Genomic DNA, 20,795 nt, shown 5'->3' on the forward strand with positions numbered 1-20,795 from the left:
CATTGTTGCTCCTACTGCCCTTGTCTGGCTGAGGCTCACTGACACTGGCGGCGTGGGAAGTCTGCTTTACCTCAGGGGAACTGATTTTAATATTGCTCACTTAAATCCCTTCCCAGCAACACCTAGACTAGTGCTTGACCAAACAACGGGGCCCCACAGGCTGGCCCAGTGGGCGCACGTCATGACCCTGATATAGTGACATCAGCCCAAAGCCATCTCTCCTGGGTTTCGTGTCACTCAGGATCAACGTACAAAGGCATTTGCTCCTGGGTGGGATGCACATGGAAGCAACGGAACACTGACCATAAGGGGCAAATAGCGTGTCTCGTGTGCTCTGGTGTGTCTCCATGCTCTCACGTGTCCTCCTGTGCTGTTGTATGCTTTCGTGTGTCCCTGGGCTAATTAAGCTCAAGATTCCCGGTCATATTCTATCATCTCTCATCAACATGCAACATCCTATTTACTAATCAAAGGAGAGCGAAAGAGCCTGCGTCAGAGCCTCGCAGCAGCCCGCGTTGCAGGGGCGGGAGGAGGAAATGCAGTGCAGAGATTCGTTCCGTGGACACAGGAGAACGCCTCCTGTGGGAGCAGACCAGGATGGTGAGCACCGAGAGGACTCGGGAGGTGAGGGGAAACCACTGATCAGCTCTGTCTCCATGCCCTGCTTGAAGCAGCGTCCACACCAGGAAACCCGCCTCGGTCGCCATCTGGGGTGCTGCAAAGCTGGGCGAGAAGGCACAGAGGCAGGAGGGTCTTACGTGGTGTCGTGGTGCCCCCCCCCCCAGACTGAATCAATGCGAGCTGACAGAGTCCACTAAAAGCTGCCCAGTGAAGCCCTCGTCCCAGGCACCTCTCTGGCCAGGGTCCTTTTGCTGGCACCTGAGGTTCTGAGTGCCCGTGCAGTGCTCCCAGGCTGTGCTCGCAGGTGCCCAACCCGGAGTAGGCAGAGCGACAGTCGTCGTGTATGGGGACTACAGCACGGGACTGTCCCTCCCACCTCTTCACACACCTGCATGTGTCCTGCTACTCCAACCCCACCAACCCCAGTTCTGCCCACTGTGGCTTTTCCAAGGAGCCTTGGCAGTGCCACACCTGGGGATCCGTGTTTATAGATAACGGCTGCCTGGCAACAGGCTGGGCTAGACAAGGTCTCTCAATAGAAACCTAGCAACCAGGGCTGGCCCTCCCAGTCTCCCGGCATCTAGCCACCCCTGGGCACAGCTAGTGCGGGCTCACTCCGTCCTGGCGTCGGAGAGAAAACGGCCCATGATGGCCTGACCAGCCCCGGGAGGAAAACGGGCTGGGCGCTGCTGGTGCCGGGCGGTAATGGGTGTGTTGGCACCCATCTGAAAGGGTCTTTCCTGTAGGTCACAGAGGACTGGAGGAGAGCAGCCTTCCAGAAAGTTCTCCCGGGCTATCCATGATGGTGGACTCACTGGTGGCCGACCAGATGACTCGCCTGACACTCAGGCTCTTGGAGAAGGTAGGAAGACCTGGGAAGAGCCGTGTTTCTCCGAGCTACTCAAGGTCTGCGGGACCATGGGCAGCGGAGGCAACACGCCCCGCCCCCCGACTTCCTGCCTCTGGCTGTCTGCCTGCACCGATCCTGCTTCCCTGTGGCTTCCTCCCAGGATCACGGTCGCCGTATAGTTCCTGCATCCTCTTTATGGACCTACCTATAGCACAGCAGTTCTCCACCTTCCTCCTGCCGCGACCCTTTCAGACAGTTCCCCGTGTGGTGGGGACCCCCAACTGTAGCATTTTCATTGCTACTTTATCACTGTCATTTTGCTACTGTGATGAATCGGGCGACCCCTGTGAAAGGGTCGTTCGACCCCCCAAAGGGATCTCGACTCACAGGTTGAGAACCGCTGCCTTACAGAATGATGTGTGAGACTGGACTACATGTTTATGACATTATTGGAACTGTAACTATGGATGCACATATATTTCTATTGTTGGTAATTTTATATATAGTTGGTATGGAGACGGATGTAGATGATGTGGATGTGGATGGGGATGGGATGGACGGGGATGGAGAGATAGGGTTGGAGATTTTCCTTCACAAGTGAGGTAATTCTCTTCCTGATAAGAGGAAGCGTTGACTCCATCACTGACTATCTTAATAGGTTAGGCAACAATTATCTGAATAATAAGGTGAAGACTGAGACAATCAACATTCCTTGCTTTCAGCAGCTTCATCTATGCCAGTGGTTCTCAACCTTCCTAATGCTGCGACCCTTTAATACAGTTCCTTGTATTGGGGTGACCCTCCCCTTCCAGCCATAACATTATTCTCTTGGCTACTTTATCACTGTCCTGTTGATACGATTATGCATCGGGCTGGGTTGAGAAGCACTGCTCTAGGTCTAGCCGGCTCTCACGCCTTTGCGTCACACTGCAGCCATGGCGACCGCCATGGACACAGGCTGGATGGCCAGGCTTCTCACGTTCCTTCTTCCCCTCCCATCCGTCCCTGTACGTGGTCGAGTGGGGCCTGGTTCTGGTAGCTCCTCCGGCCCCTGCCTGCCCTGTCCCCCTTTGAGAAGCCCTCCTGACCCGGTCTCCTGAGCTGTCCCTCCCCCATGGGGTCTGGGGCAGTCTGGTGCCATCAGGAGCGCTTGTTCATCTCCTGTTCCGGGTTCAGCGCTTGTTCCGGGTCCAGTGAGGGCCCGCAAACTACTAGGCTGCAGGTGGGTCAGCATGGGTTGGGGCAGGTGTTCACAGTCAATGGCCGGGCAGGGCAGGTAGAGAGGGCAAGTGGGTAAGGTCGATGGGAAGGACCGGAGGGAGGGCAGGTGGGTGGGTGAGCCTAGCTCCGGTTCACACTCCCCGGAGCCAGCCCCTCATCACACACAGTCTCTTGTCCCCTTAGAAGCTGGAACGTGAGCGTGAGAACATGGAAGGGGAATCTGAAATCCCACACCTTGAGGCAGGTAAGAGGTCTGGGAGCAGGTGGCATGCGGCCAGACATTCTGAGGAGAGCTAGGGACAGGCTGCCGCTGGGGGTCCTCACCACTGCTCAGTCTCCTTTCCTCCAATTATCGGCAAGGTGCTCTTTAATATGTTTCCTTGATGTTCTGGATAAAAGCCTTTTGGGTTGGCTGTAAACTACATACACAGACACACACTACACATACTCACACATGCACATACACACTCCGTCCCACACATACATACTACACATGCTCACACATGTACACACATATGCACATGCACACTCAGTCCCACACATGCACACTACACATACTCACAAATCCACACACACAGTCCCACACACACACACTCCCCACACCTATGCAAGTAGACACTCATACACACACCTGAACGCTGTGCAGAGACTTGACCACTCTTACCACCTTTGGTCTACAGACCCAGAATGAGGTGCATGTTCTCATTTCCCGGATGAGAAGCAGAGACTCATCGGGGCTAAGAAACCTGCTCAGTTCCATGGTTGGAAGTGGCCACATCGGCTTCAGACCCAGTCACTGAGTGCAGAGCCACGAACTTAGCCTGAGGGTGGGAGTGAAGGCACCCTCCCCATGACCTGAAGTCAGGTGCTCAGACTACTAGGTGGAGCCAAGACTGTGTTCCCAGTGATGGATTTGGGGTCCAGAGACACCTGGCAAACATTGAGAGGCCCAAAGGAGCACTTCTCTTCTGAGACATGGGCCGATTCTAGACAGTATTCGAAGGCAGCAGGCAGGCTTGGGGTCCCCATTCAGAAAGAAGATTTCAAGCCATGCCAGCTAACCATGAGGCCCAAGAGACAGAGCCATGGAGCTAAGGGCCTAGAATAGGTTAAGGGAGCTGGGCAGGGCAGGGAGCCAGAGGGCAGGCCCGCTGTGCCCAGAGCTAGACAGTCAGGGGCCTGCTCCTCCCAGAGACATAGCCTGAAGTTTGACCCCCAGCACCCGCCGAGAATTGTACAGGCCTCAGGTTGCTGCCAGCAGGACTTCCGGGACTAGTGGACTCTGCCATGTCCCTGGACAGCCCTGCTCCCTGCTGCTGAGACTTCCCACAGGGGACGGCCGAACCGGCATAGGAATCAGTTCTCTGCAACGCCTTCCCAAAGTCAGACGGTCTGATGGACAGATTCCTAGAGGTGGCCCCTGAGCCGTTTCCCTAGTCCTCTTTGGGGATAAGCAATTGCTGGAGGCCTCGAGTCACCCTGGTCCTGGGGCAGGGGAGGTGTGGCATTGGAAGGCTGGCAAGATCTCTGAGCAGTGTGTTCCTTCCAGGGGAGGAGACCAGGCAGGATGACGCCCTGCAGAGTGCCCTGAGGAGAAGGAAGGACCTCCTGCAGAGACTCTGGGTAGGCCTGACACCTCTTGCCAACCAGGCCGGAGCCTGAGGCGCTCCTGTGAGCAAGTTTGCTCCCCCAGTCAGTAGGCTATGGTTCTGGCCAGCGGACTGTGACCACCAGCTGGTGCAGACCAGCTCCCTGGGCACTGAACCTCGCTTCTTGAGCATCCGCGGCTCCCGGTGGAACTGGCGGGAGGCCAGCTCCCTGGAGAAGGTGCTGCATGCAGGCCGGTGGTCCCGTGCTTGTCGCAGGGTCTTGTCAGCTGGGGACTCTGTGTTAGCTACACACACCAAAGGCAGCATGTTCAGGAAGGGCCCAATCCTGCAGGAAAGGGGGATTCTAAGACTCCTTGGGCCTCAGCCATTCCAGACCAGGGAGTGCTGGGGGAAGGAGGCTCTGGAGCATGGGGTGGCAGTGGGGACTGAGACTGTGCCCTGGAGCTGAGTGTGAGAAGCCGTTCTACAAAGGAGCTCTTCATCGTGGGAGTGGCACTGGGGCATACTTGAAAGAGAAAAGAAACTCTGGGCTGAAGAAAACAAGTAAGTTCAATTTATTTGGTAGATTTAGAAAGAGAAAAGATGTTTACAGGTGCGTCTCTGAATGGCTCAGGGCCCCTCTCTGCACACTAGTTCAATCCCAGAAGGCTGAGAGGCTGCTGGTACTCCCGGCAGATCTCAAAGTACACTTGAGGCCTGGTGTCCAGCGTTGTTCGAAGGCCGGCCCGCCCAGCTCCCATATGCACTGAGACACGCATCTAGACCGGACGCAGCCCCCGCCCCGGGGAGTCCGGCCATACCAGATGGGGCTGTTGGTCCCTTTCCTTTCCTTCCTGTGGCCTTCCTGCCTGGGAGACCAGCAGGCTTTCTGTGCATTGCAGGAGCAGCACCTCCTGGAAGAGCTCTCCCGGGCCCACACCTGGAGGGGGACAGACAGGCGGGCCTGGGGATCAACTCTGTCCCCAGAGGTGTCTCCTGTGTTCAGGCACCCTGCTACCTACACCCCACCACCCCTGCCCGGCCCAGAGCCTCCTCGGATCATCCAGCACTCGGTAAGAGGCATGTCTTTGTAGAGCAGACCCGAGAACAGCGTCTCACATGGGCCTGTGTTCATGCATGTGTGGAGGGGTGAGTGTGTATGTAAGTGCATGTGTGTCCGAAAGAGGCAGTCACATCCCCAGCTACTTCCTTAAGCCCAGTTTTGCAGAAACACTAGGAGGGTAGTATGCTCATAGAGACGTACCTTACCTAGACAAAGAGAGGACGATTGAGTTCTCTCTCCTACGCCTGGTCATCTTAGGACAAACCCACCAGCATTATAGATGACCTTGAAGAGGACTGGTGCGCTCACGGTCAATGGGTCAATGGTGCAGGTACCCTGCAGAGCGGCTGCAGAGGGCAGGTCTTACCCCTTGTGACAAAGGAGAGACTGCAGTCCCGACTCGGCCTCCCTGACTCGAAGCCTAGTCTTAGCGGCTGCACTAGGAGCGGAGCGGCTAAGGAATCCAACATCAGGACCGGAAAAGTGTATAAACGTGTCCTCGAACCTTGATCGTGACCAGGAGATGTTGAAGACCTTGATTCCAAGGATTAAGTGATAGAGTATTAGGAGGATGTCCAGGTTTGAGAGCGTCATACCTTACTCAACCTTCTGGGTCGCAAGCAATAGATAGGCACCCTGAGAGGCTTAAGCCAAAGAGGATGGATTGGAGGGTATCTGGGCATCCACAAAAGGGAAACGAACCTGGGGAGCTGGCAAATGAGAAGTTCGATGTGACTCAGGCACAGGGTGTGCGGGAGATGGTCCCTGGCCAACTAGGGCCATGGCTCAGAGGCCTTGTGTTTGGGGGCAGAGGTCCGGGCGGCACTTGATGGCTGGAACCGAGAAGGTCACCTAGGAGAGGTGCCTGCCTATGGAGCTCCCAGAGTCCCCTTTTGTTGTGGGCTCTCTGCAGTCCAGGTTTCCCCACTACTCAACCCTGCAATGTCTCGGTTCTCCCTTGTAGGAACAGTAGGAGCAGTGAGGATCCTGGAGGAACGTTGGTGTGAGCGACTGGCCTCCTCCCCTGCCCAACAAATACATACTCCCTACATCTTTGTCAGGGCCGAGCCATGCTGGATGAGTCAGGCGCATCCTGTGATGAAACAAAGCGAGCAGGGGCCTTTGGTGACCGAGAAGGGTTTCCCAGCAGCTAGACTTGGGACCCTGACATAGGAGGTCCTACTGGCCAGGACTGGCACAGCCATTCTAAGAATGCTTCCTTGATCTAGACCAGGGCTTGGCAGACCAGGAGCATAGGCCAAGGGTAGGCCACTCTGTTTGTTGTGCAACCTGCAAGCAAAAGAAAACAATACGATTTTGCAGTACAAGAATAATACATGCAATTCAAAATTCAGTGTTCATAAAAGAAGGTCTGCTGACCCCACCACGGTCCTTCACTTGCATATTCTCTATGGCTGCTTTCACGCTACAACAATAAATACTTACAACTGTGTGGCCTGAAAGCCTAAGCGATGCACTGGCTGGGCCTTTGCAGGACAAGTTGGCCAGTCCTTGTGGTGTGTCATCTTAACTGTACGTGAGAAATAAGGGACAGGATCTTGCAGGACTTGTATATCAAAAAGACGATAAAAAAATAAAAGGTCTTCCTGACCCTCCACCCACACCCGGTGCGTGCTTGAGACTGCTGATCCTTTATTTTCACTCAGAAGAGAAGCCAAGGGATATTTCCAGCATACATACCTTATGCCTTTCTGTTAAGGCAGACTCAATGCATTTGAACTGCGGTGAATTAAACAAAATTGAAAGTACCATGGACACATCCTTCTTAAGTCTTCCTTGGTCACTGTTCAGGTTTTGCATGTATTTAAGGCAAATGAAATACCATGACTTAGGTTAAGAGTACCTTCATCCTCCAGGTGACATCCTTACTTTTTAGCACTTTAAAAGGGTGTTTTTCACACTTTCCCAATACATCATTTGGTTTCTTAGACGCTGGAATTTTCTTTTTCCAGGATTAGAGGCAAGTTTATTGACAGTATGTGATCTGCAGGTGACATAGCCCTGCATGGCTTCATGTCCAGTAGTGGTCACTGCTACTTCCTTGGCTTTGTAGAGAGCATGGAATCACTCTGCTGGAGTCGAGCATCTCAGGGTGGAAGTCCCCTAAGCTAGGGCTGTGTCTTCAGTTCCAGAACCTTACTCCAGCAAACATTTCCCAGCGGCTCTATTTTGGGGATCTTCATGACCCTGTTTTGCTCAGTGCTCTGTCATTCCTCATCTCTCCTTTTCCATTAGCCTGAGTGCTTGTCTTCTGCTTGCAAGTCAACGAGATCTGCTCACTTTCTTTCTTTAAAAAAAAAATCACGAGGTGCCAAGGGACCAGGTATAAGGCATCATGCAAAAAAAAAACCGATATAAGTGTGTATGTATGTGTATATATGTGTATATGTATATGTATATATATATATATACCATATTAAATGAAGGGGGAAGTGCAGAGTGGAGACCCAAGGCCCAAGTGTCGGCCAATGGAGATCCCCTCATAGAGGCGTTTAGGAGAGGAGATGGGTTAATTAGGGTGCGAGGTAGTACCAATGAAGAACACAGCTTTCCCCCAGATCCTGGATGCTTCCTCCCCCCAACTACCATGATCCAAATTCTACCTTGCAGGCCTGGATAGGACAGAGGCTGTACACTGATACATATGAGGGCTGGAGGTACAGGGAATCCAGGGTGGATGATACCTTCAGGACCAAGGGTGTGAGGGACGATGCTGGGAGAGTGGAGGGTGAGTGGGTTGGAAAGGGGGAACTGATTACAAGGATCTACATGTGACCTCTTCCCTGGGAGAGGGACAGCAGAGAAGGGGGTTAGGGAGACTCCAGATAGGGCAAGATATGACAAAATAACGAGGTATAAATTACCAAGGGCACATGAGGGAGGGGGGAAAGGGGAGGGAGGGGAAAAAAAAAAGAGGACCTGATGCAAGGCGCTTAAGTGGAGAGCAAATGCCTTGAGAATGATTGGGGCAGGGAATGTATGGATGTGCTTTATACAATTGATGTATGTATATGTATGGATTGTGATAAGAGTTGTATGAGTCCCTAATAAAATGTAAAAAAAGAAAAGAGGAGAAAAAAATGATTAGGGCAAAGACTGTACAGATGTGCTTTATATAACTGATGTATGTATATGTATGGACTGTGATAAGAGTTGTATGAGCCCCTAATAAATTGTTAAAATTTAAAAAAATAATAAATGAGACTAAAAAAATCACTTTATTGAGGGCTCGTACAACTCTTATCACAATCCATACATCCATCCATTGTGTCAGGCACAATGTACATTTGTTGCCATCATCATTCTCAAAACATTTGCTCACCACTTAAGCCCTTGGTATCAGCTCCTCATTCCCCCCTCCCTGCTCCCCCTCACTCATGAACCCTTGATAATTTAGAAATTATTATTATTATGTCATATCTTACACTGTCCGACATCTGCCTTCACCCACTTTTCTGTTGTCCATCCCCCAGGGAGGAGGTTATATGTAGATCCTTGTAATAGGTTCCCCCTTTCCACCCCACCCTCCCTCCACCCTCCTAGTATCGTCACTCTCAGCACTGGTCCTAAAGGGATCATCCGTCCTGAATCCCTGTGTTTCCAGTTCCTATATGTACTAGTGTACATCCTCTGGTCTAGCCAGATTTGTAAGGTAGAATTGGAATCATTTTAGTGGGGGTGGGGTGGGGTTGGGAGAAAGCATTTAGGAACTAGAGGAAAGTTGTATGTTTCATCATTGCTACACTGCACACTGCCTGGCTGGTCTCCTCCTGGAGACCCTTCTATAAGGGAATGTCCAGTTGCCTACAGATGGGTCTTTGGTCCCCAATCTGCACTCCCCCTCATTCACAATGATATGATTTTTTTTGTTCTTTGCTGCTTGATACATGATCCGATTGACATCTTGTGATCTCACAAGGTTGGTGTGCTTCTTCCATGTGGGCTTTGTTGCTTCTGAGCTAGATGGCCACTTGTTTACCTTCAAGCCTTTAAGACCCCAGACGCTATATCTCTTGATAGGTAGGCACCATCAGCTTTCTTCTCATTTGTCTTCAGTGATCGTGTCAGGAAGGTGAGCATCATGGAATTCCAGTTTAATAGAACAAAGTGTTTTGCATTGAGGGAGTACTTGAGTGGAGGCCCAATGTCCATCTGCTACCTTAATACTAAACCTATACAAATATGTACATAGATCTATTTCCACATCCACATTTACATAAGTACAGGCCTATATTTAGACCTCTATAAATGCCCTTTACCTCCTTGTTCTTTTCTTTACTTCCTTTGACTTTCCTCCTGTCCCACTATCATGCTCAGTCCCCATCAGGGTTTCATTAATTCCTCTTGGTTACATTACCCTGATCACACCCTACCAGTCCTCCTATACCCTCCTCACCACTGATTTGTATCACTTGTTCCCTTGTCCCCTTGGGTTGTCCCCTTGTTCCCTTGGGTTTGTTAACACCACTACCTTTTCCTCCTCCTTCCTGTCTCCCATGTCCCGCCAGAACTGTCAGTCCTGTTGTTTTCTCCTCCAGATTGTTTATCTAGCTATCTTATCTGGACAGACCTGTGGAGATAATAACATGCACAAAAACAAGACAGAGCAAGACAAATCAACAAAAGAAAACAACAACAAACCAATGGCAAACAAAAAAAAAAGTAAAGAAAAGCCTGTAGTTAGTTCAAGGACTGTTTGCTGGCCTTTAGGAGTGTTTTCGGTCAAGTCTGATGGGGTGCCACGCCCTGGTCCCAAAGTCTATTTTTGGTATTCTCTGAGGACTTCCTTGCTCTGTTCCCCTTGCTCTTCTGTTGCACACCCTTAGTGTTTCACCTCGGTGTGGTGGGGTTAGATCGGGTGCAATTCCCACACTGTGTCTCCAGTGTTGTCCTTCTGTGGGGCTATGGGCCAGTGAGGGATGTCATGCCTCATAGTGGGACGGCCATGTGGATTGACTGCTCTGAGCGGGGATATCATCCTCAGGGCTTGGTGGGCCAGGATGGGCTTCACTCTCTCTTCCTCCCCCTTTATTTGCTCCCTTGTGCTCTGATCAGTCATGTCCCTCTCCCTGAGCAGCAGCTTCAATGCAGTCTTCTGAAGTAAATTCTTCTGGGTGAAGGGGATGCTGGAATTTTCTCTTCAGTTTTTTCAGCTTGAGAAATGCTGAACATGTTCTTCCCATTTGGATTTCTAGATCTAGGTATTTCTACATTTCATTACAGCACTTCATTTTGTCTTCTTGAGCTGTCCTTTGCAATCTATTCAGCTCTTTCCTTCATAATTCCTTGTGTTTGTTTTAGTTACCAAAAAAATTCAAGAATTCAAGAAAAAAAATTTAGTCTCTGCTTTTTTTTCTCTGTTCTTTCTTTCATCTCTTTTAAATGACCTTTTCCCTTTGTATCCTAAGTGATACCCACACTACAAATATCTATTGATTCAGCCCTCTATTCCATGTAGAGGGTTACTTATCTAAAGATCCCCTTGGAGAGGTGGATGGAAGGGAGGTGGATGGATGAATGGTTGGATAGATAAGTGGATAAATGAATGGGTAGCTGGCTGGCTGGGTGAATGGGTAAAAGACTATGGAACAGACTTCTGGATCCATTCAGTTGGTTAACCATCTGCCTCATCCTAGGTACCCCAGCCACCTGCCACCATCATCCAGCAGCTACCTCATCAGCCCCTCATTGCACAGATTCCTCCTCCCCAGGCTTTCCCCACTCCTAGATCTGGGAGTATTAAGGAAGGTAAGTATTCCATGTTCATGGGGAATACATGAAATTCTATTTTCAAAGAAAAAAAATTGCAAGTCATTCCGGTTCAAGTTTGAGCTACTTGGTTGATGCTATAAATTTACCAAGGTGAAAATGATTTTGATATTTAACCAATCCTTATGTAAAGGATAGCTCTGAGAGAAATAAGCAATAAGTAGAAGAAAGGGTACTGGACTAGGAATCAAAAGAATTGGGCTCTAAGGAACCTGAGAAGGAGCCCGGGTTACACTTCGGGCTACTAACCAGAAGGTTAGTGGTTCAAATCCACCAGTTCTTCCATGGGACCAAGAAGAGACTTTGTTTCCATAAAGATTTACAGCCTTGGAAACCCAAAGCAGTGGTTCTACTCTATCCTATAGGGTCACTATTTGGAATCAACTCAGTGGCAGTGGGGTTGGTGGTTCAAACCCACCAGGTGTTCCTCAGAAGAAAGATGAGGCTATCTGCATCCATAAAGATTTGCCCCTCATGGGGCTGCTACAAGTGAGAATTGTCCCCACGGATGCTAGATTTCAGAATCCCAACTCACCTACTTACTCAGAGCCAAACCGAACTTACTACCATTGGCTCTAGTCTGGGAACTTTAGAGAAACAAACCCACAGAAACTCATGTAAAAGGGAGAGTTTTATAAAAAGGGTAAGTGCACATCAAGAAAACATCCGAACCCAGTGCTGCCCAAGCCCACAAGTCCAACATTAACCCATATGTCCGACACCAATCCACAAAGTCCTCCTCCATCTCACAAAACACATGCAATGATGCTGACTGCAGGAGGAAAGCTGAATCAGTGAGTGTGTAAGCATCTCAGCGCTGGCAGGGGTCTCTATACGGCTGCTCCAGCACCCAGGGCTGCATCAGGGTAGGTCCATGTGGCTTCTCCTCTGGGATGTCTTGCAGGAAGTGAGCCTTGCCAGCTGAAGCAGGGAACTGGCTAAGGCAGGTGCAGCCTGGTCCGACCGAGCCATTCATCACTCCGCCCTTCAATTAACCCCACATGTGTTTATCTGCCAGGTTGGCACAATAAATTAATTCCCTCAGATGGAGTAGAACTGCCCCTTTGGCGTTTCTGAGATTGTAACTTCTTATGGAACAGACAGCCTCCTATTTCCCCAGTTGAATTGCTGAAATGGTGGTTAGTAGCCCAGCGACGCCACCAGGATTCCTTATCTCCTTATTAGTGATACAAAAAAAAATTTTTTTTGTTAAATTTTGTTCTAAAGAACTTTCAGATGTTTGATTTTAAAGACAGCTTTATTGCCATATAAGTGGCATAGGATCACCTGTGGCGAGATGGGAGGGGACTAAGCCCTCTCCGGTTCAGAGCTCTCGGCAGTGTTGCTGTGCGCATGTGCTTGTTCATGCATTTTGGTGAATGAACGTACCCATTTCTGGGGGGTATACGCCTAGCAACGGCACTGCTGGCTTGAGAAGTGCCGCTGCCCTGTTCCCCAAAGCCGTGGCACTACTTTGCAGGCCAACGAGCAAAGCAAATGAGAATTTCAGTTGCTCCACACCGAGTCACCGAAACGTAGTCTTCTGAGTTGCCATGGTGCCGTTTTCTGGTTGTAATTTGCATTTTATCTTTCCCTGTGTTTATTGGCCATTTGATTTGTCCTTTCGCACAATGTGTCCTTTCGGGTGTTTTCTCATTCGCTTGTCTTCTGCTCTCTTTGATCTGTGGGGGATGTCTATGTATTCTAAGTAGGAGGCCTTTTGGGGGGGCCCTCTGTTGTAAACATCGTGTTCCATTTTGAGGTTAGTCCTCGTACTCTCTTTCTTTCTTTCAAATAAAAGGTGTTTTCTATTTAGATTTATCTTGTTCCTGGTAATAGCACATGCCCAAAGAACGCCAAAAGCTGGAGAAGCACATACTACTTGAGTCGATCATTTTCTGAAGAGACCACCATATTTCAATTCGTCATGAAGGACTCTGAGCTTTCTATGAGATGTAGTCAAAATCACGAAAGAAGACACAGGGGGACATTTCTTTCTTTCTTTTTTTTGGAGAGGGTTAGCCCTCCACCATCAGCAAATAAACATATCCTGTTGAAGAATTCTAGGTGGAAAATGAATGCAGTCAATTTCAACTCATGCTGAGCCGACTTCCTTGACCATCGTGCGGGTCATCTGCCATGCTGAGCGTGTTTAATTCTTCTAGTTCATCCCAATCGTCCCCAGTGAAAAGATTTTCACCAACAGAAATAGCATCAATGGCGCCCTTGTCCCGTGCCTCTCCTTGGTTATCCTCTTCCAAGTCACCTCTTTCCCCATTTTCTGCGCCACCTCCGGAAGCTTCACTTAATCCGTCTCATCCCTTTCTAGTGGACATGTGCCGAGTCTTTCAAGACTGGCTGCCCTAATACCTGTCCCGTCTACTTCTCTTGGGAAGGACAGGCTTAAATCCATGTCGCTTACTTTCACAGACTCATCCAGCTCATCACCCGCTGTTCCCTGGGTGTAATGGGTTATCTCCTGCTGCTGCTTCATCATCATCCTGCTGAACCAGGTCAGGATGAAATGCAAACCCCTCACGACCACTATCACCAGATCTTTCCCTGCTTGGAAACCTGCTTTTCTACTGTGCGTAGCTTGCTCGTGTATCCATCTTTTCTTGTCTTTTCCTTTTTTCCCCATGCAAGAAAAAATTCTAGAGTGATTTCGGTAGCCTTTGGACCTAGGGCAGCGCGCTCTCTTTCAATGAGTTCTTTTTTTTTGAGCCCCTGATATCAACTCATTCCCCCCCATCCTTCTACTAACCAGACACTTTAAACTTCTTCCAGCCTGTCAGCTGCAAAACCATTTCCCCACTGTAAGCATTTCTTAGATCAGCACTGCCGCGTCTTGGTACCAAGTTATCTCACCCCCGTGCTGCTAGAGCGAAAAAGCCAGGCACGGACAGCGGTGGTAAACAAGCATCTGTCTTCTCCCGGGTTGGTAGAGGGGTCTATCCATATTTAAAGGATCGTTGTTTTTTTTCTCTCGGGGACCAAAGCCCCCTCTTACCAGGTCCACCCCCCCCTCCCAGTCCCACCTTCCCTCAGCCCCCCGCGAAAGCCTTCGCGCCGTCCAGACACCGCCTGGCTGGCAAACGCCGCCCCGGCCCGTGACGACCCGAGCCTGCGGGTCCGGACAGCGCGTCCTGCTTCCCCGGCAGCAGCTCCGTGCGGCCCTCGGGACCCCACGTCTACACGCGGGCCGCTCTCTTTCCAAGACCGAAACCCACTTACTTCTTGTCCTCCCGAATCACCTCTCAATGAGTTCTTCTGATGAAATCTGATCTTCTTTCTCTTTATTAAGTGCATGATGATACAGATCACCCCCTGCAGGGTACACCCCAAACCAGCCGTACTTGGTCTCAGTAGCTTCGAGGAAATGCTCTCGCACACAACTTGAGCGTTTGGTTTTTCCTTTTCCGCCTCACCATGCATCTTGTTCACATCTTCTCCCGGATTTTCCTCATCCCAATCATGCACGGTATCTTGTCTTGAGTCCTTCATCGCTGGCCTCAATGTGAACACTCACACTGTCCACATTTTCTCTGCCGGCGCGAGTCACGAGAGAAGCTCCATTTCTCTCCTTCAGTGCACTGTCCTTGCTTGAAGAATGCACACCCTCCAGATCTGGGAGCCACGCCTTGACTTATGTTTTGAGCAGCAACGACGGGTTGGGATATGCACGTACCGTCGCTCCCGTGGTGCTTCCTTCTCACCGCCATCTTCCTTGCGTTTCCTTTCGGCTTCACCTGGTGTTCCGTGGCATGGACTCTGTTGACCAAATCCAACTTGGCGAGCAGCAGCTTGATAGCCTCTTTCGCTTTGCTCCTTGCTTGTTCTTTAGACCCCGAATTTTGTCTTCAATGATTTTCCACTGCTGCTCCTCCTTTTTAAAATTAATAAATCTTTTTATTGGGGCTCATACAACTCTTATCACAATCCATACATATGTCAATTGAGCAAAGCACCCTTATACATTCGTTGCCCTCGTCATTCTCAAAATTCACCTTCCACTTGGGTTCCTGGAATCAGTTCAGTTTCCTTTTTTTCCCTTCCCCCTCCCTCCCGCTCCCCCTGCACCCTTAGTTTATAAATAATTATTTTATCTTATCTTACACTGCCCGGTGTCTCCCCTCACCCACCTTCCCATTGCCCATCTCCCAGAGAGGAAGTTACACATAGATCTCCAAGATCGGTTCTCCCTTTCTACACCGCCTTCCCTCCCAGTGTCGCCACTCCCACCGCTGGTCCTGAGGGGTTCATCTGTCCTAGATTCCCCGTATTTCCAGATCCCTACTGTACCGCTGTACATCCTTTGGTCTAACCAGGTCCACAAGGTAGAATTGGGATCGTGGTAATTGGGGGGGAGGGAGCGTTCAAGGACTAGAGGAAGATTTTGAGTTTCATTGTTGCTACACTGACCCCTGAGTGACTCATCTCCTCCCCGCCACCCCTCTGCAAGGGACGTCCAGCTGTCTACAGGTGGGCATTGGGTCCCCATCATGCGCTGCTCCTTCTTTTTAATGCCCCCGGCCTGAGCCTGTTTCGTGGGGGGCATGCACCGGCCAGACTTATGCACAGCTGGACACTGTCAGGGGCTCTGGCCCCACATGGCAGGCGGTGCCTCTACTCTGTTTATAGTGACTTTGGATGAACAGGAGTTCCTAATTTTAATTATGTCCCACTGGGGGGTCTTTTCCTTTGTGGCTTGTGCCCTTTGTGTCCTGTTGAAGAAATCTTGACCCGCCGACGATAATGAAGACGTTCAACAAGCTTGGCTTGTCGATCACATTTGGAACGACAGCCCATATGGAATAGATTTTTGCAAATACTGTGAGAGAGTTGCCCAGGATTATTAGAGCTGTGGATATTAACTTGAACCTGGCCCATCTCCTGAAAGGACCATGACTTCCTTACTGCAGTGAATGGTCTCCATTGCAAAGTAGGTAACAGATGGGTGTGGGGTGAGTTCTGAACCCTGTCCTGTCCCATGGGTCTAGTTGTCTAATCATTCTATCTTGACTTTATTCTCTATGGGTCTTGCAGACCTGGGTTGGGGAGCTTCCCTCTGGTGGCATAGCAGGCTGTGTGTTGGGCTGCTAATTACAAGGTCAGCAGTTTGAAACCACCCCCACCCCCCGGCCAATCAGCAGGAGGAAGATACAGTTTTCTATTCCTGTAAGGATTTATAGTCTTGAAAACCTACAGGAAGTTCTACCCGGTCCTAGAAGGTCACGAAAAGTCAGAATTAGCTCAATGACAGCGAGTTTCCCTCTCAGTGGCTTCTTTCGGTTGCTGCCAGTGGGCAGGGACTACCTCAGTCTGTAACAAACTGTCAGACGCAGCGTCTCCACTTTCAGACTCAAACCAGGATTAGATATGCCCACAGCTGTCCTTTTTTCACGGATTGGCTCTGGCAGCTCCTCCCGCCAGGCTCCTGGGGTCCCAGCTCTTGTGTACCTGTCTGAGCCCTGCCTCCAAGCCACTCTAGGCTAGACTCACTTTTGTTTGTTTGGGAGGATGGCCTTCGGAGCCCTCGTCTTCCATCATGGGGCCAGTAAAGCCTCCAGGACTCTGTTTCTGGAATCTAGTCGCTGTGGGAAGTATCCATGTTTACCCATCATACTTGCCGAAATTTAAATGTTTCATAACTCCCAGTGTTGCTGAGTGCACTTTTTTCCTGGACCTGCTGTGACAAAGCACCAATCCCTGGACAGCTTGCAACAAGAGAAAGAGCGCCTCTCGTCTTTCTGGAGGCCTGCGTCTGAAATGATCATGTCATGTGGGCAGGGCCTTTCTCCCTTCTGAGGTTCTAGGGCAAGGTTCTGCCTTGCCCCCCCCCCCCACACACACACACCCCTTCTGGTGGCCCCGGCCTTCCTGGACTTGTCGTTGCTTCACTCTGATCTTTGCTTCCATTCCCACACGGCCTTCTCTTCTGTTTGTGTCAAGTCTACACGACCCTGGAGTGGTTGCCTTCCTGGCCCCCTGGATGATCTGGCCCCCAAGATGATCTCCTACGTCAAGAGCCTTGCTTTCACCACATCTGCAGACTCTTTTTCCAAATATGATTCTATCCCCAGGGTCCCGGGTTAGGGCACGGAATACCTTTTGGGTACGCCATGCTATCCATGACAGAGAGGGTACAAGGAGGGGCTTCTGACCATCAGAAGCATACATGTGCACGCGGCAGCCTCTTGGGAGGCCAACTGGACACTGGCAATACGATTTCGGACAGTTCGCCATGATGGTCCCCCTCTCAGAAGACACTGCACAGACAGTGGCCAGATCTCCTGTGATCTGTTAAAGCACCGTTTTGAACAAGTATCTCTAAAGGAAAGCTTTGTTGACGGGGCAGACCCCATCACCGGCACCTGGCCCACATGAAGGTTGAGCGCCCTTCTCTCCTCCCAGACATGGTGGAGATGATGCTGATGCAGAACGCCCAGATGCACCAGATCATCATGCAGAACATGATGCTCAAGGCCCTGCCGCCCATGGTACCCGCTGCTCCAGGGCCACGCGCCACTGCCCTGCCCCCCACCTCCCAGGTAAGCTGGGAAGGGCAAAGTGGGCAGTGGGGGCCACCGAATCCACATAAGCTCACCTACAGTGACTTTCCTGCTGGGAATATCTGCAGCTGTGGGCCTCTAGGAAGTCCACTTCTGGCTTACAGCCTGGGGCACAGAATCCCATCCTGAAGGAGAGATGGGTGCCGAGCCTGGGTCCAAAGGCTCTGCTTGGAGCTGGGGTCCCGAGCCCTGGTTGGAGGTTGGCCCTCCTTGCCTCTTTTTAGTCTGAGTCAGGAATCTGGGGGTGTCAGAAAGGGGTGTCCTGGTTTGAACCTCGCCCTCCCTCAAACGGGCCACTTACTCAAATTGTGTCAGGATCCACAGTGGGCTCATCCTGCCCTCCTGCGAGCAGAGAAGCAGAGGCTGGCCTCAGTGCACCACCACCACCACTACGCACCCCCCGCCCCGCTGCAGCCAGTCTCCACACCTGGGGCCCCGGTGGCCTACCCCATGTGGCCCTCCATGGTCTCAGCCACAGTCCTCCCACAGGCCACTGGCTTCCAGCCCACTGTGCGCCACATGGCTGGCCCTGCTGCCGCCGCTGCTCTTAATGTGTAAGTCCTGGTTGGGTCGGGTGGGGACTAGCTGGCAGCCAGGTGTGGGGGCGGGGGGAGACAGGGGGGCTGGGTATGAGGGTAAGTCATCATAGCCATGTGAGAGCCCTTCTATCTTAGCCCACAGTGTCCTTCTTAGTGTGACCCCTGCATTGGGGGCATCTGAAGTAGACAGGTGCTTCCCCATCTCTCTACAGCAGAGGTCTCCTCACTCACTCACCCCTTTCCTCTAGGGCTGCGACTGACGGCGCCCTCACCATGCAGAGCCCAGGGCTGTGAGGCCTGCCTGCTACAGGTTTGTCTCGCAGAGGGCCATCTGCCTGTGTCCCCCCCCACCTCAGGCCCTGCCTGAGTACGCACTGTCCACTCTGGGCAGGAGGCGGCGGTCTCAGCAGATGGCATCCCTGCAGCCGGACTCCAGAGTCACGTGGAAAGACTTGGTTTACCTGAGATTTGGATCAGGGAAGGAACGTTAGAGAAACCGAGCTCAGAAGCCACAGTGGGGAAGATGGAGACCTTTAGCCACAGAAAGGTTAACGCTTCACATGAAAGGAAGCCCCACCAAGTAGAAGGGCCAATGGTCCACCGGGGACCACACGACTGTCATGCATGTAATTGACCGGTCATCACTGGGTCGCCAGCAGGAAAGAGGTCGCGGAGCCCTGTCCGTTAGGCAGTCTCCCTGGAGTAAGCGTCTGCCCGCTCATTTGTACGGCCTTTTCCCTGGGAATGAAACATGGGCAGTGGCAATGGTGCCTTCTAGAGAGCGGACTTGGCTCGCTTTCTGTTTTGTCTCCTGGCCATGCTCTGTCTGTTAGCTTTGCTCATTCTTTACACTGTCTCATTCCATACCCCTTTTTTAGTGGCATTATGTGTCCTGTTTTATTGGGCCCTGGTGTCACTGGTTACCTGACAGTGTGGCGGTTTGACTCACCACCTGATCTGCAGGAGACTAACATAGCAGCCCGCTTCTGTCACCATGTAGAGCCAGCTTCACTCTGTCCCACAGGGACACCAAGTCTAAATCAATCGGATGGCAGTGCATGAGGGGTGTTTATTTTTTGGTGGGAGGGAGTCCTGTTTTATTATAAGTATTATGTTGAAGTATTGCTCATAAACGGTTTCACCCTTAAGTTCATTGGAAGCAGGAATCTTGTCCTTGCCCTTGTGTCCACAGAACCCCGCAGATACAGAATGCTGTGTAGTGACGTTAAGATGATGTTAGATGACCCCCATCTAACTGGGGCGAAGGGGATGCTTGTGCCAAACTTCTGAGTGATGAGCATGAGAGATGCCCACGGGCATGGGAAGGCCCGAATGGAAGTGGCATTCCCCAGAGGCAGGGTGGTGCAGCCACAGACATGCAAGTCTGACCCCAACAGCTCTGTCCTCTTGCTGCACACATGAATTGAAGGTCTGATCTCGCTTTCCGGCTTTCATGTCAACATTTTAAAACATGGCTTTTCTCTTGGCTTTGCTTTTCAACCTGACGATTAAATGTATTAGCAGGAAAAGGCCTAACCTTGCCAGGTTAGCCAAGATGGAGGAAACCATTGCTACATTCAGGAGTGGCGGCTGTTATAAGAACTTGGGACAAGGGCACCACTGATCTGACCTAGGCTGGAGTGGGGGAACCCTAAAGGATAGGGCACTGGGGCTGATGTTCCCTCTCATATACATCCCATCCCCCTTTGTAACCCCTCAGGTCCTAGTCTCTATCGTCCACTCTGGCCAGGCTGCAAAGGTCTGAGCGAGCCCTAGAGGAGGACTTGGGACGCCTTGAGCAGGAGACTTTGCGCTGCTGTGTCTGGAGTACAGTGGTGTATTTCACAAGGTGACTTGATTCCCCCAAGGACACACCAGACTGCTAACTCTGGTACTTGTGAATGTGAGCTTTTTGGTAACAGGGTCTTGGAAGATGTGGCAAGTTAACATAAGGTCATGCTGGAGTAGGGTGGGTCCTAATGTGACTGCAGTCCTTGAAAAGAGAAGACACACAGAGAAGTCCACGCAAAGATGGAAACGGGATGTAGTGATTGCCAGGAAGCAGCAGCAGCAAGGAAGGAGCCCCTTCTGTCTACGGATGCATTAGGGCAGCCTTGTCCTCAGGGAGTGTGCTCGAAGGTAGATTACAATCCTCAGTGAGCCCAGGGAGCAGCAGCTTTGCCCTCAATCTTGCACAGGGAGTGGGGGAACTTGCCTAATGATATACCTATCTACCCGACATGTGCCTGAAACACCGTGGGCCTCGTGGCCATCACTCAGAACTGCACAGGCCCAATGGTACCCGGAGCACCGTTAGCCGTGTGGTCGAAGCCCTAGAACCAATCCCACATGCTTTTACCATCTGGAGTGAAATCCCTCACAATCAGTCTTTCTCTGCTTCTGCAGTCTCCGGGCGGCAGCAGTGAGGGACTGGTCGGCGGCCACCATCCTTTTTGTGATGACTGCTTTGCTTTCCTCCGCTGCAGTGGCGGCTGCCGTGGGGCTCGTCTCGAGGGGGCTTCCAGCACTTTGCGCTACTTTGTTTCAATC

At 51.2% G+C, this 20,795-nt stretch overlaps 1 protein-coding gene and 1 pseudogene across 1 annotated transcript; one reads left to right on the plus strand and one right to left on the minus strand.

Moving 5' to 3' along the window:
• Positions 1–1,423: 1,423 nt before the first annotated feature.
• On the plus strand, positions 1,424–18,539 carry C2H21orf58 (chromosome 2 C21orf58 homolog). The gene is made up of 8 exons (XM_075542893.1): positions 1,424–1,483; positions 2,876–2,936; positions 4,242–4,315; positions 5,184–5,354; positions 11,002–11,113; positions 17,549–17,685; positions 18,121–18,260; positions 18,494–18,539. Exons 1-8 carry the CDS (start codon positions 1,424–1,426, stop codon positions 18,537–18,539), a joined length of 801 nt encoding a protein of 266 aa, XP_075399008.1.
• Positions 13,225–15,692, minus strand: LOC142438938 (zinc finger CCCH domain-containing protein 15-like; annotated as a pseudogene).
• Positions 18,540–20,795: the final 2,256 nt, after the last annotated feature.

Source organism: Tenrec ecaudatus, chromosome 2 (genome assembly GCF_050624435.1).
Source record: "Tenrec ecaudatus isolate mTenEca1 chromosome 2, mTenEca1.hap1, whole genome shotgun sequence".
Lineage (NCBI taxonomy): Eukaryota > Metazoa > Chordata > Mammalia > Afrosoricida > Tenrecidae > Tenrec > Tenrec ecaudatus.